This window comes from Oncorhynchus kisutch, unplaced genomic scaffold (assembly GCF_002021735.2).
Source record: "Oncorhynchus kisutch isolate 150728-3 unplaced genomic scaffold, Okis_V2 Okis03b-Okis08b_hom, whole genome shotgun sequence".
In the NCBI taxonomy this organism is placed as follows: domain Eukaryota; kingdom Metazoa; phylum Chordata; class Actinopteri; order Salmoniformes; family Salmonidae; genus Oncorhynchus; species Oncorhynchus kisutch.
The window spans coordinates 13,458,508-13,471,409 of record NW_022261980.1 but is presented as its reverse complement, the minus strand read 5'-3'; the positions used below and the strand labels follow the sequence as shown (position 1 = coordinate 13,471,409).

Below are 12,902 nucleotides of genomic sequence, written 5' to 3'. Positions count from 1 at the left end.
GAAAAGAGGAGGGAGGAATAGAGGAGGGGGAAAAGAGGAGAGAGGAATAGGGGAGGGGGGAAAAGAGGAGGGGGAATAGAGCAGGGGGGAATAGAGAAGGGGGGATAGAGGAGGAGGCATAGAGGAGGAAGAATAGAAGAGGGGGAATAGAGGAGGGGGAATAGAGGAGGAGGCATAGAGGAGAAGGAATAGAGGAGGGGGAATAGAGGAGTGAGGAATAGAGGAGGAAGAATAGAAGAGGGGGAATAGAGGAGGGGGAATAGAGGAGGGGGAATAGAGGAGGAGGAATAGAGGAGGAAGAATAGAAGAGGGGGAATAGAGGAGTGAGGAATAGAGGAGAAGGCAAAGAGGAGGAGGAATAGAGGAGGAAGAATAGAGGAGGAGGAATAGAGGAGAAGGAATAGAGGAGGAGGAATAGAGGGGGGATAGAGGAGGGGGAATAGAGGAGGAGGAATAGAGGAGGAAGAATAGAAGAGGGGGAATAGAGGAGGAAGAATAGAGGAGGAGGAATAGAGGAGGGGGAACAGAGGAGGAGGAATAGAGGAGGAGGAAGAGAGGAGGGGGGAATATAGGAGGGGGAAGAGAGGAGGGGGAATAGAGGAGGGGGAATAGATGAGGAGGAATAGAGGAGGAGGAATAGAGGAGGGGGAATAGAGGAGAAGGCATAGAGGAGGAGGAATAGAGGAGGAGGAATAGAGGAGGGATGGATAGAGAAGGGGGAATAGAGGAGGGGAAATAAAGGAGGGGGGAATAGAGGAAGGGGAATAGAGGAGGGAGGAATAGAGGAGGAGGAATAGAGGGTTGAGGAATAGAGGAGAGGAAATAAAGGAGGGGGGAATAGAGGAGGAGGATTAGAGGAGGAGGAATAGAGGAGGGGGAATAGAGGAGAAGGCATAGAGGAGGAGGAATAGAGGAGGGGGAATAGAGGAGGAGGAATAGAGGGTTGAGGAATAGAGGAGAGGAAATAAAGGAGGGGGAATAGAGGAAGGGGAATAGAGGAGGAGGAATAGAGGAGGGATGGATAGAGAAGGGGGAATAGAGGAGGGGAAATAAAGGAGGGGGGAAATAGAGGAAGGGGAATAGAGGGTTGAGGAATAGAGGAGGAGGAATAGAGGGGTGAGGAATAGAGGAGAGGAAATAAAGGAGGGGGGAATAGAGGAGGAGGATTAGAGGAGGAAGAATAGAGGAGGGGGAATAGAGGAGGGGGAATAGAGGAGGAGGGAATGGAGGAGGAAGAATAGAGGAGGGGGAATAGAGGAGGGAGAATAGACGAGGGAGAATAGAGGAGGGAGGAATAGAGGAGGGGGAATAGAGGAGGAGGAATAGAGGAGGGGGAATAGAGGAGGGGGAAATAGAGGAGGGGGAATAGAGGAGGGAGAATAGAGGAGGAGGAATAGAGGAGGAGGAATAGAGGAGGGAGAATAGAGGAGGAGGAATAGAGGAGGAGGAATAGAGGATGAAGGAATAGAAGAGGAGGAATAGAGGAGGAGGAATAGAGGAGGGAGGAATAGAGGAGGGGGAATAGAGGAGGAGGAATAGAGGTTTGGGGAATAGAGATGCTGAGAGGATATAACGATTCAACAGGCTTCAGATAAGATGATGGCAGGCAGTCAGATGCTATATACATGTAAAAACACTGGTGCATTTCAGTTAGCTGACATTACTGGCAACATCATTGTTTGTCTTTGCGTGGTAACATGTACTATACTGCTAGCCCACATTAAGTGTTCTGCTCTTACACCACTTTATTACAGAACTGGAAATAGCAATATAGCCTACATACTCTGTCTTTGCAAAGCTTGCACACACACATAGGACCTAGCCCAGATCCAGACCTAGTCCTGAATGTTCTCTAGGATCTAGTGCCAGTCTGCAGGGGCTCCTCTCTGATTCAGCTAGCCCAGATCCAGACCTAGTCCTGAATGTTCTCTAGGATCTAGTGCCAGTCTACAGGGACTCCTCTCTGACTCAGCTAGCCCAGATCCAGACAGAGTTCTGAATGTTCTCTTGGATCTAGTGCCAGTCTGCAGGGGCTCCTCTCTGATTCAGCTAGCCCAGATCCAGACATAGTCCTGAATGTTCTCTAGGATCTAGTGCCAGTCTGCAGGGACTCCTCTCTGATTCAGCTAGCCCAGATCCAGACAGAGTCCTGAATGTTCTCTAGGATCTAGTGCCAGTCTGCAGGGACTCCTCTCTGATTCAGCTAGCCCAGATCCAGACCTAGTCCTGAATGTTCTCTGGGATCTAGTGCCAGTCTACAGGGGTTCCTCTCTGACTCAGCTAGCCCAGATCCAGACAGAGTCCTGAATGTTCTCTAGGATCTAGTGCCAGTCTGCAGGGGCTCCTCTCTGATTCAGCTAGCCCAGATCCAGACCTAGTCCTGAATGTTCTCTGGGATCTAGTGCCAGTTTGCAGGGGCTCTTCTCTGATTCAGCTAGCCCAGATCCAGACCTAGTCCTGAATGTTCTCTAGGATCTAGTGCCAGTCTGCAGGGGCTCCTCTCTGATTCTCTGTATGTTTCAGACCTATTACTGCCGACTGGGGAGGTGACCTGTATATTGTTATCAATCCCAGCTGAAATAGTTCTCAGATATGGGATAACCATTTCAGATACAAGGGGAGTCAGGTAGAGATACTGTATGAAAAGAGATGGAGAGAACAGAATGCAATGGGATGAGGGTTGAAAGGAGGATGAGAGGTACAGGATAAGGAGAGGGTAGAGTGACCCTTATAGCACCTGTTTTATAATGGGTTAACACCAAAAGAGAATGAAGACAAGTGTGCTGCATAGTAAGAGAAATCTCAGCGTGATGGCTTGGTGTGTCCCTTCCTTACCTCCATCGGAGTACGTCTCAGTCCCGTATCCATCCTGCAGACCATTGCTCCAGGTCCCTTCGTAACGGGCCCCGCTAACCGTGCTCTCCAGTTGGCCATAGCGTCCCTTGAAGCCCTGCGTCCACTCCCCCCTGTAGTCCCAGCGGCCCTTGCTCTCCACGCCAACACCGTGGCGTTTCCCTTGCGCCCACGTGCCCTGGTAGCAATTCCCGCTGGGCCAGGTGTAGACGCCCAGGACCTCGAAGCCGTGGCTCCAGGCCCCGGCGTACTCCCCCTGACCCTGTGGCCCTGTGCAGACCCCCCGGCCATGGGCCTTGCCCTGCTCCCCACCCTCCACAGTACGACCCCCCGTCATCAAAGTCAAACCTGCCTCCAGTGGACATGCATGAAACAGGTTTAGGCAAAATCCTCAGAACGTCAAGAAGAGAAAATCAGGTTGACACAGAAAGATCAGGGCCGGGAGGCGAAGATGGAGAATCATGGAGGTTTAGATCTCCTAGTATTTCCCTTTACCTTTGTTGTTGTTGTTGTTTTATGATAATGGAATCAAAAACAGGTTCCCCGTCTTGTACAGAGCAGGGCTTGGTCCAGAGAACATCACCTGGGACGGAGAGAGAGGTTTCATCTGTCTGTCAATGGAGGTGGCAGGGTCTGGATCTCGGTCTGGGCCTGGCGTGACGTTAAGGATGCTAGATGCTACTGACGGCCGAGCATTCTGCTTCCCACGGCTGTATGCGTTCCTCCTCCTCTTCCTCCTCTTCCTCCTTCTCTCCTCCTCCTCCACCCTCCTCCTCCACCCTCCTCCTCCTCCACCCTCCTCGCCAGCTGGGATGGCACTAACCCACTCACCTCTCCGTTGGCTGGGGCACTCCAGACAGGCTAGGCTCAGGCTTTTCTAATAGTCCCAGAGGCCCTGACGGCAGCAGCGCCACAGCGAGCACAGCCTGATGAGCTCAATCAGACATACCACCACCACCCGTCTAGCTGTGCCGTACTGGCACACAGAAATGGAGAGAGGATATAGATGGGAGAGGGAGAGAGGATAGAGACGGGAGAGAGATCGTACCTCACCAGGACGCCCCAGAAATAAACAGAGATGGGCTATAGCTATAGAATGGGCTGGAAACATCCGAACACACACATCCGTAAACACACACACACACAAACTGAACACACACACACCTCAGACGACCTAACTGACTGTGTATTTCCCCTTTGCTCCCCTCTTCTTCTGTCTTGTTCTCTCCTTCCTCCTCCTCCTCCTCCTCCTCCTCCTCCTCACTGTGCTCCTGCAGCGCTGTAGCGATGGAGCTGCAGTCTCTCCTGAACAACATGGGAGGAGGGTTGATGCAACAACAAAATATATATATAATGATTGTCTTCCTTTCCTCTTAATCTTCTGTATTTAGAGCTCAACCCCCTTATGTCTGGGTCGTTAATATATCCAGTTTCCCACACAAGTCATATGGTGGTGGTCTCTCGGTCTCTTCTCTCCCTTGCTTTCTCTCTCTCTCTCTCTCTCTCTCTCTCGCTCTAAAATCTGCTCATTACTGAAGGACTGGTCCACCCCATCCAATACCCCTCCCCCACATGCTCCCTCTCTCCCTCCCTCCTCCTGCAGGCTCTTAAAGAGACAGGGATACAGGGACAGGGGATGAGCAGCATGTGTTCGGTTCACTGCACTGGCCCTTTGGGATAAATCCTGCTTTCCCTAATTACCTAGCGGTCTAATGATCTACCTCTCTCTCTCTCTCTCTCTCTCTCTGTCTCTCTCTCTCTCTGTCTCTCTCGCTCTCTCTCTCTCTCTCTGTCTCTCTCTCTCTCTGTCTCTCTCTCTCTCTCTCTCTCTCTCTCTCTCTCGCTCTCTCTCTCTCTCTCTGTCTCTGTCTCTGTCTGTCTCTCTCTCTCTCTCTCTGTCTCTCTCTCCCCTCTCTCTCTCTCTCTCTCTCTCTGTCTCTCTCTCTCTCTCTCTCTCTCTCTCTCTCTGTCTCTCTCTCTCTCTTTCTCTCTCTCTCTACCTTTCTCTCAATTCAATTCAAGGGGTTTTATTGGCATGGGAAACATATGTTAACATTGCCAAAGCAAGTCAAGTAGATAATATACAAAAGTGAAATAAACAATAAAAATTAACAGTCAACATTACACTCACAAAACTTCCAAAAGAATAAAAATAAATTACAAATGTCACATTATATATATATATATACAGTGTTGTAACAATGTACAAATGGTTGAAGAGAGTTTGAGAGTTTATCAAAACCGGGATTGTTTTTAAATTCTTTGTGGATCTGTGTAATCTGAGGGAAATATGTCTCTCTAATATGGCCATACATTGGGCAGGAGGTTGGGAAGTGCAGCTCAGTTTCCACCTCATTTTGTGGGCAATGTGCACAAAGCCTGTCTTCTCCTGAGAGCCAGGTCTGTCTACGGCGGCATTTCTCAATAGCAAGGCTATGCTCACTGAGTCTGTACATAGTCAAAACTTTCCTTAAATTTGGGTCAGTCACAGTGGTCAGGTTTTCTGCCACTGTGTACTCTCTGTTTAGGGCCAAATAGCATTCTAGTTTGCTCTGTTTTTTTGTTAATTCTTTCCAATGTGTCAAGTAATTATCTTTTTGTTCTCATGATTTGGTTGGGTCTAATTGTGCTGCTCTGTGGGGTGTGTTTGTGTTTGTGAACAGAGCCCCAGGACCAGCGTGCTTGGGGGACTCTTCTCCAGGTTCATCTCTCTGTAGGTGATGGCTTTGTTATGGAAGGTTTGGGAATCGCTTCCTTTTAGGTGGTTGTAGAATTTAACATCTCTTTTCTGGATTTTGATCATTAGCTGTTATCGGCCTAATTCTGCTCTGCATGCATTATTTGGTGTTCTACGTTGTACACAGAGGATATTTTTTGCTGAATTCTGCATGCAGAGTCTCAATTTGTTGTTTGTCCCGTTTTGTGAAGTCTTGGTTGGTGAGTGGACCACAGACCTCACAACCATAAAGGGCAATGGGTTCTATGACTGATTCAAGTATTTTTAGCCAAATCCTAATTGGTATGTTGAATTTTATGTTCCTTTTGATGGCATAGAAAGCCCTTCTTGCCTTGTCTCTCAGATCGTTCACAGCTTTGTGGAAGTTACCTGTAGTTTTGTGTGTGCTCTAGGGCAACGGTGTCTAGATGGAATTTGTATTTGTGGTCCTGGCGACTGGACCTTTTTGTAACACCATTATTTTGGTCTTACTGGGATTTCCTGTCAGGGTCCAGGTCTGACAGAATCTGTGCATAAGATCTAGGTGCTGCTGTAGGCTCTCCTTGGTTGGTGACAGAAGCACCAGATCATCAGCAAACAGTAGACATTTGACTTCAGATTCTAGTAGGGTGAGGCCGGGTGCTGCAGACTGTTCTAGTGCCCTCGCCAATTCGTTGATATATATGTTGAAGAGGGTGGGGCTTAAGCTGCATCCCTGTCTCACCCCACGGCCTTGTGGGAAAAATGTGTGTTTTTTGCCTATTTTAACCGCACACTTGTTGTTTGTGTTCATGGATTTTATAATGTCGTATGTTTTTCCCCCAACACCACTTTCCATCAGTTTGTATAGCAGACCCTCATACCAAATGGAGTCGAAGCATTTTTTAAATCAACAAAGCATGAGAAGACTTTGCCTGTGTTTTGGTTTGTATGTTTGTCAATTAGGGTGTGCAGGGTGAATACGTGGTCTGTCATACGATAATTTGGTAAAAAAAAACTACTTGACATTTGCTCAGTACATTGCTTTCATTGAGGAAATGTACAAGTCTGCTGTTAATGATAATGCAGAGGATTTTCCCAAGGCTGCTGTTGGCTCAAATCCCACGGTAGTTATTGGGGTCAAATTTGTCACCACTTTTGTGGATTGGGGTGATCAGTCCTTGGTTCCAAATATTGGGGAAGATGCCAGAGCTAAGGAGGATGTCAAGGAGTTTTAGTATAGCCAATTGGAATTTGTTGTCTGTATATTTGATCATTTCATTGAGGATACCATCAACACCACAGGCCTTTTTGGGATGGAGGGTTTGTGTTTTGTCCTGCAGTTCATTCCATGTAATTGGAGAATCCAGTGGGTTCTGGTCTTTAATAGTTGATTCTAAGATCTGTATTTGATCATGTATATGTTTTTGCTGTTTGTTCTTTGTTATAGAGCCAAACAGATTGGAGAAGTGGTTTACCCACACATCTCCATTTTGGATAGATAATTATTTGTGTTGTTGTTTGTTTAGTGTTATAGAGCCAAACAGATTGGAGAAGTGGTTTACCCACACATCTCCATTTTGGATAGATAATTATTTGTGTTGTTGTTTGTTTAGTGTTATAGAGCCAAACAGATTGGAGAAGTGGTTTACCCACACATCTCTGTTTTGGATAGATAATTATTTGTGTTGTTGTTTGTTTAGTGTTATAGAGCCAAACAGATTGGAGAAGTGGTTTACCCAGACATCTCCATTTTGGATAGATAATTATTTGTGTTGTTGTTTGTTTAGTGTTATAGAGCCAAACAGATTGGAGAAGTGGTTTACCCAGACATCTCCATTTTGGATAGATAATTATTTGTGTTGTTGTTTGTTTAGTGTTATAGAGCCAAACAGATTGGAGAAGTGGTTTACCCAGACATCTCCATTTTGGATAGATAATTATTTGTGTTGTTGTTTGTTTAGTGTTTTCCAATTTTCCCCAGAAGTGGTTAGAGTCTACCGATTCTTCAGTTACATTGAGCTAATATCTGACATGCTGTTCCTTCTTTTTCCGTAGTGTATTTCTGTATTGTTTTAGTGATTCACCATGGCGATGGCGTAGACTCAGTGTTTACGGGTCTCTATATTTTTGGTTGGACAGGTTTCTCAATATCTTTCTTAGGTTTTTGCATTCTTCATCAAACCATTTGTCATTGTTGTTCATTTTCTTCGGTTTTCTATTTGAGATATTTAGATTTGATAGGGAAGCTGAGAGGTCAAATATACTGTTAAGATTTTCTACTGCCAAGTTTACACGTTCGCTATTACGCTGTACGCTCTTGTTGGCTGGCCCTCGCTTCATACTTGTCGCCAAACCCACTGGCTCCAGGTCATCTACAAGTCTTTGCTAGGTAAAACCCTGCCTTATCTCAGCTCACTGGTCACCATAGCAGCACCCACTCGTAGCACGCACCAATGACTGGAACAAACTATAAAAAATATCTGAAGCTGGAGGATCATATCTCCCTCACCAACTTTAAGCTCCAGCTGTCAGAGCAGCTCACAGATCACTGCACCTGTACATAGCCCATCTGTAAACAGCCCATCCAACTACCTCATCCCCATTCCGTTATTTATTTATTTTGCTCCTTTGCACCCCAGTATTTCTACTTGCACATTCACCTTCTATCACTCCAGTGTTTAATTGCTATATTGTATTTACTTCGCCACTATGGCCTATTTATTGCCATACATCCCTTATCTTACCTCATTACCACTCACTGTATATAGAGTTTCTCTATTGTATTATTGACTGTATGTTTGTTTACTCCATGTGTAACTGTGTTGTTGTTTGTGTCGCACTGCTTTGCTTTATCTTGGCCAGGTCGCAGTTGTAAATGAGAACTTGTTCTCAACTGGCCTAACCTGGTTAAATAAAGGTGATCTGGTCTACCTGGTTAGATAAAGGTGATCTGGTCTACCTGGTTAAATAAAGGTGATCTGGTCTACCTGGTTAAATAAAGGTGATCTGGTCTACCTGGTTAAATAAAGATGATCTGGTCTACCTGGTTAAATAAAGGTGATCTGGTCTACCTGGTTAAATAAAAGTGATCTGGCCTAACCTGGTTAAATAAAGGTGATCTGGTCTACCTGGTTAGATAAAGGTGATCTGGTCTACCTGGTTAAATAAAGGTGATCTGGTCTACCTGGTTAAATAAAGGTGATCTGGTCTACCTGGTTAAATAAAGATGATCTGGTCTACCTGGTTAAATAAAGGTGATCTGGTCTACCTGGTTAAATAAAGGTGATCTGATCTACCTGGTTAAATAAAGGTGATCTGGTCTACCTGGTTAAATAAAGGTGATCTGGTCTACCTGGTTAAATAAAGGTGATCTGGTCTACCTGGTTAGATAAAGGTGATCTGGTCTACCTGGTTAAATAAAGGTGATCTGGTCTACCTGGTTAAATAAAGGTGATCTGGTCTACCTGGTTAAATAAAGGTTATCTGGTCTACCTGGTTAAATAAAGGTGATCTGGTCTACCTGGTTAAATAAAGGTGATCTGGTCTACCTGGTTAAATAAAGGTGATCTGGTCTACCTGGTTAAATAAAGGTGATCTGGTCTACCTGGTTAAAAAAGGTGATCTGGTCTACCTGGTTAAATAAAGGTGATCTGGTCTACCTGGTTAAATAAAGGTGATCTGGTCTACCTGGTTAAATAAAGGTGATCTGGTCTACCTGGTTAAATAAAGGTGATCTGGTCTACCTGGTTAAATAAAGGTGATCTGGTCTGCCTGGTTAAATAAAGGTGATCTGGTCTACCTGGTTTAAAAAAAGGTGATCTGGTCTACCTGGTTAAATAAAGGTGATCTGGTCTACCTGGTTAAATGAAGGTGATCTGGCCTACCTGGTTAAATAAAGGTGATCTGGCCTACCTGGTTAAATAAAGGTGATCTGGTCTACCTGGTTAAATAAAGGTGATCTGGCCTACCTGGTTAAATAAAGGTGATCTGGTCTACCTGGTTAAATAAAGGTGATCTGGTCTACCTGGTTAAATAAAGGTGATCTGGTCTACCTGGTTAAATAAAGGTGATCTGGTTAAATAAAGGTGATCTGGTCTACCTGGTTAAATAAAGGTGATCTGGTCTACCTGGTTAAATAAAGGTGATCTGGTCTACCTGGTTAAATAAAGGTGATCTGGTCTAGTTAAATAAAGGTGATCTGGCCTACCTGGTTAAATAAAGGTGATCTGGTCTACCTGGTTAAATAAAGGTGATCTGGCCTACCTGGTTAAATAAAGGTGATCTGGCCTACCTGGTTAAATAAAGGTGATCTGGTCTACCTGGTTAAATAAAGGTGATCTGGTCTACCTGGTTAAATAAAGGTGATCTGGTCTACCTGGTTAAATAAAGGTGATCTGGTTAAATAAAGGTGATCTGGTCTACCTGGTTAAATAAAGGTGATCTGGTCTACCTGGTTAAATAAAGGTGATCTGGTCTACCTGGTTAAATAAAGGTGATCTGGTCTACCTGGTTAAATAAAGGTGATCTGGTCTACCTGGTTAAATAAAGGTGATCTGGTCTACCTGGTTAAATAAAGGTGATCTGGTCTACCTGGTTAAAAAAGGTGATCTGGTCTACCTGGTTAAAAAAGGTGATCTGGTCTAGTTAAATAAAGGTGATCTGGTCTACCTGGTTAAATAAAGGTGATCTGGTCTACCTGGTTAAATAAAGGTGATCTGGTCTACCTGGTTAAATAAAGGTGATCTGGTCTGCCTGGTTAAATAAAGGTGATCTGGTCTACCTGGTTAAAAAAAGGTGATCTGGTCTACCTGGTTAAATAAAGGTGATCTGGTCTACCTGGTTAAATAAAGGTGATCTGGTCTACCTGGTTAATAAAGGTGATCTGGTCTACCTGGTTAAATAAAAGTGATCTGGCCTACCTGGTTAAATAAAGGTGATCTGGTCTACCTGGTTAAATAAAGGTGATCTGGTCTACCTGGTTAAATAAATGTGATCTGGTCTACCTGGTTAAATAAAGGTGATCTGGTCTACCTGGTTAAATAAAGGTGATCTGGTCTACCTGGTTAAATAAAGGTGATCTGGTCTAGTTAAATAAAGGTGATCTGGTCTACCTGGTTAAATAAAGGTGATCTGATCTACCTGGTTAAATAAAGGTGATCTGGTCTACCTGGTTAAATAAAGGTGATCTGGTCTACCTGGTTAAATAAAGGTGATCTGGTCTACCTGGTTAGATAAAGGTGATCTGGGTAAGGATTGGTCTACCTGGTTAAATAAAGGTGATCTGGTCTACCTGGTTAAATAAAGGTGATCTGGTCTACCTGGTTAAATAAAGGTGATCTGGTCTACCTGGTTAAATAAAGGTGATCTGGTCTACCTGGTTAAATAAAGGTGATCTGGTCTACCTGGTTAAATAAAGGTGATCTGGTCTACCTGGTTAAATAAAGGTGATCTGGTCTACCTGGTTAAATAAAGGTGAAATAAAATAAATAAATACAAATTACAGTGGAACGATTTGTCCAGGAAGTTGTCTAAAATGGATTGAATTTGTTTGTTGCCTAAATGTTTTTTTGGTAGGTTTCCAAACTACATTCCTTCCATCTATAGCATTTCTTAATATTACTCAGTTCCTTTGGCTTTGATGCCTCATGATTGAGTATTGCTCTGTTTAAGTAGACTGTGATTTTGCTGTGGTCTGATAGGGGTGTCCGTGGGCTGACTCTGAGACACTCTGGGTTAAGGTCAGTGATAAAGTAGTCTACAGTACTACTGCCAAGAGATGAGCTAAAGGGGTACCTACCATAGGAGTCCCCTCGAAGCCCACCATTGACTATGTACATACCCAGCGTGCGACAGAGCTGCAGGAGTTGTGACCCGTTTTTGTTGGTTATGTTGTCGTAGTTATGTCTAGGGCGGCATATGGGGGAGGGAATGCTGTCACCTCCAGGTAGGTGTTTGTCCCCCTGTGTGCTGAGGGTGTCAGGTTTTTGTCCGGTTCTGGCATTTAGGTCACCACAGACTAGTACATGTCCCTGGGCCTGGAAATGATTGATTTCCCCCTCCAGGATGGAGAAGCTGTCTTCATTAAAGTATGGGGATTCTAGTGGAGGGATATAGGTAGCACACAGGAGGACATTTGTTTCTGTTTCTGAATTTCTAACCAAATGTAAAATGTTTCTGTTTTGATTAATTTAATGGAGCGAGTTAGATCTGCTCTATACCAAATTAGCATAGCCCCTGAGTCCCTTCCCTGTTTCACACCTCTCCCTCTGTCTCTCTCTATTCAATTCGAAGGGCTTTATTGGCATGGGAAACATACACTGAGTGTACAAAACATTAGCAACACATGTCTTATACTGAGTTGCACCCCCCTTTGCCCTTTAGAACAGCCTCAATTCATTGGGGCATGAACTCTACAAGGTGTTGAAAGCGTTCCACAGGGATGCTGGCCCATGATGACTCCAATGCTTCCCACAGATGTGTCAAGTTGGCTGGATGTCCTTTGGGTGGTGGACCATTCTTGATACACACAGGAAACTGTTGAGCGTGCAAAACCCAGCAGCTTTGCAGTTCTTGGGACACTCAAACTGGTGCGCCAGGTACCTACTACCACACCCCGTTTAAAGGAATGTACATATTTTGTCTTGCCCTTTCACACTCTGAATGGCACACATACACAATCCATGTCTCAGTTGTGTCAAGACTTTAAAAACCTTGTTTAACCCGTCTCCTCCCCTTCATCTACACTGATAGAAGTGGATTTAACAGGTGACATCAATAAGAGATCATAGCTTTCACCTGGATTCACCTGGATTCACCTGGATTCACCTGGATTCACCTGGTCAGTCTGTGTCTTTTGTACAGTCATTGCATGTGTACAATGCCAAGGCATGTGAAATAGACAATCAGAAATTAACAATCAGAAATTAACAATCAGAAATTAACAATCAGAAATTAACAATCAGAAATTAACAGTAAACATTACACTTACAAAATAATTTAGATATTTCAAATGTCTGTCTCTCCTCTCTCGCGCATCTCTACCTCTCTCTGTATCTCTGTCTCCTCTCTCTCTCCCCCTCGCTCCTCTCTCTCTCCCCCTCACTCCTCTCTCTCCCCCTCACTCCTCTCTCTCCCCCTCACTCCTCTCTCTCTCCCCTCACTCCTCTCTCTCCCCTTCACTCCTCTCTCTCCCCCTCACTCCTCTCTCTCCCCCTCACTTCTCTCTCTCCCCTTCACTCCTCTCTCCCCCTCACTCCTCTCTCTCCCCTCACTCGTCTCTCTCCCCTTCACTCCTCTCCCCCCCCCTCACTCCTCTCTCTCCCCCTCACTCCTCTCTCTCCCCCTCACTCCT

At 45.0% G+C, this 12,902-nt stretch overlaps 1 protein-coding gene across 1 annotated transcript in view; it reads right to left on the bottom strand.

The window, feature by feature from the left end:
- Window positions 1–4,360, bottom strand: part of LOC109888274 (junctophilin-3) — a 34,038-nt gene extending 29,678 nt beyond the window's left edge. Inside the window, 2 exon segments of the mRNA XM_031812977.1 lie at window positions 2,836–3,160; window positions 3,162–4,360. Coding sequence (XP_031668837.1) covers window positions 2,836–3,160; window positions 3,162–3,218 — 382 coding nt within the window. The 5' untranslated portion in view covers window positions 3,219–4,360.
- Between the last annotated feature and the right edge of the window lie 8,542 nt (window positions 4,361–12,902).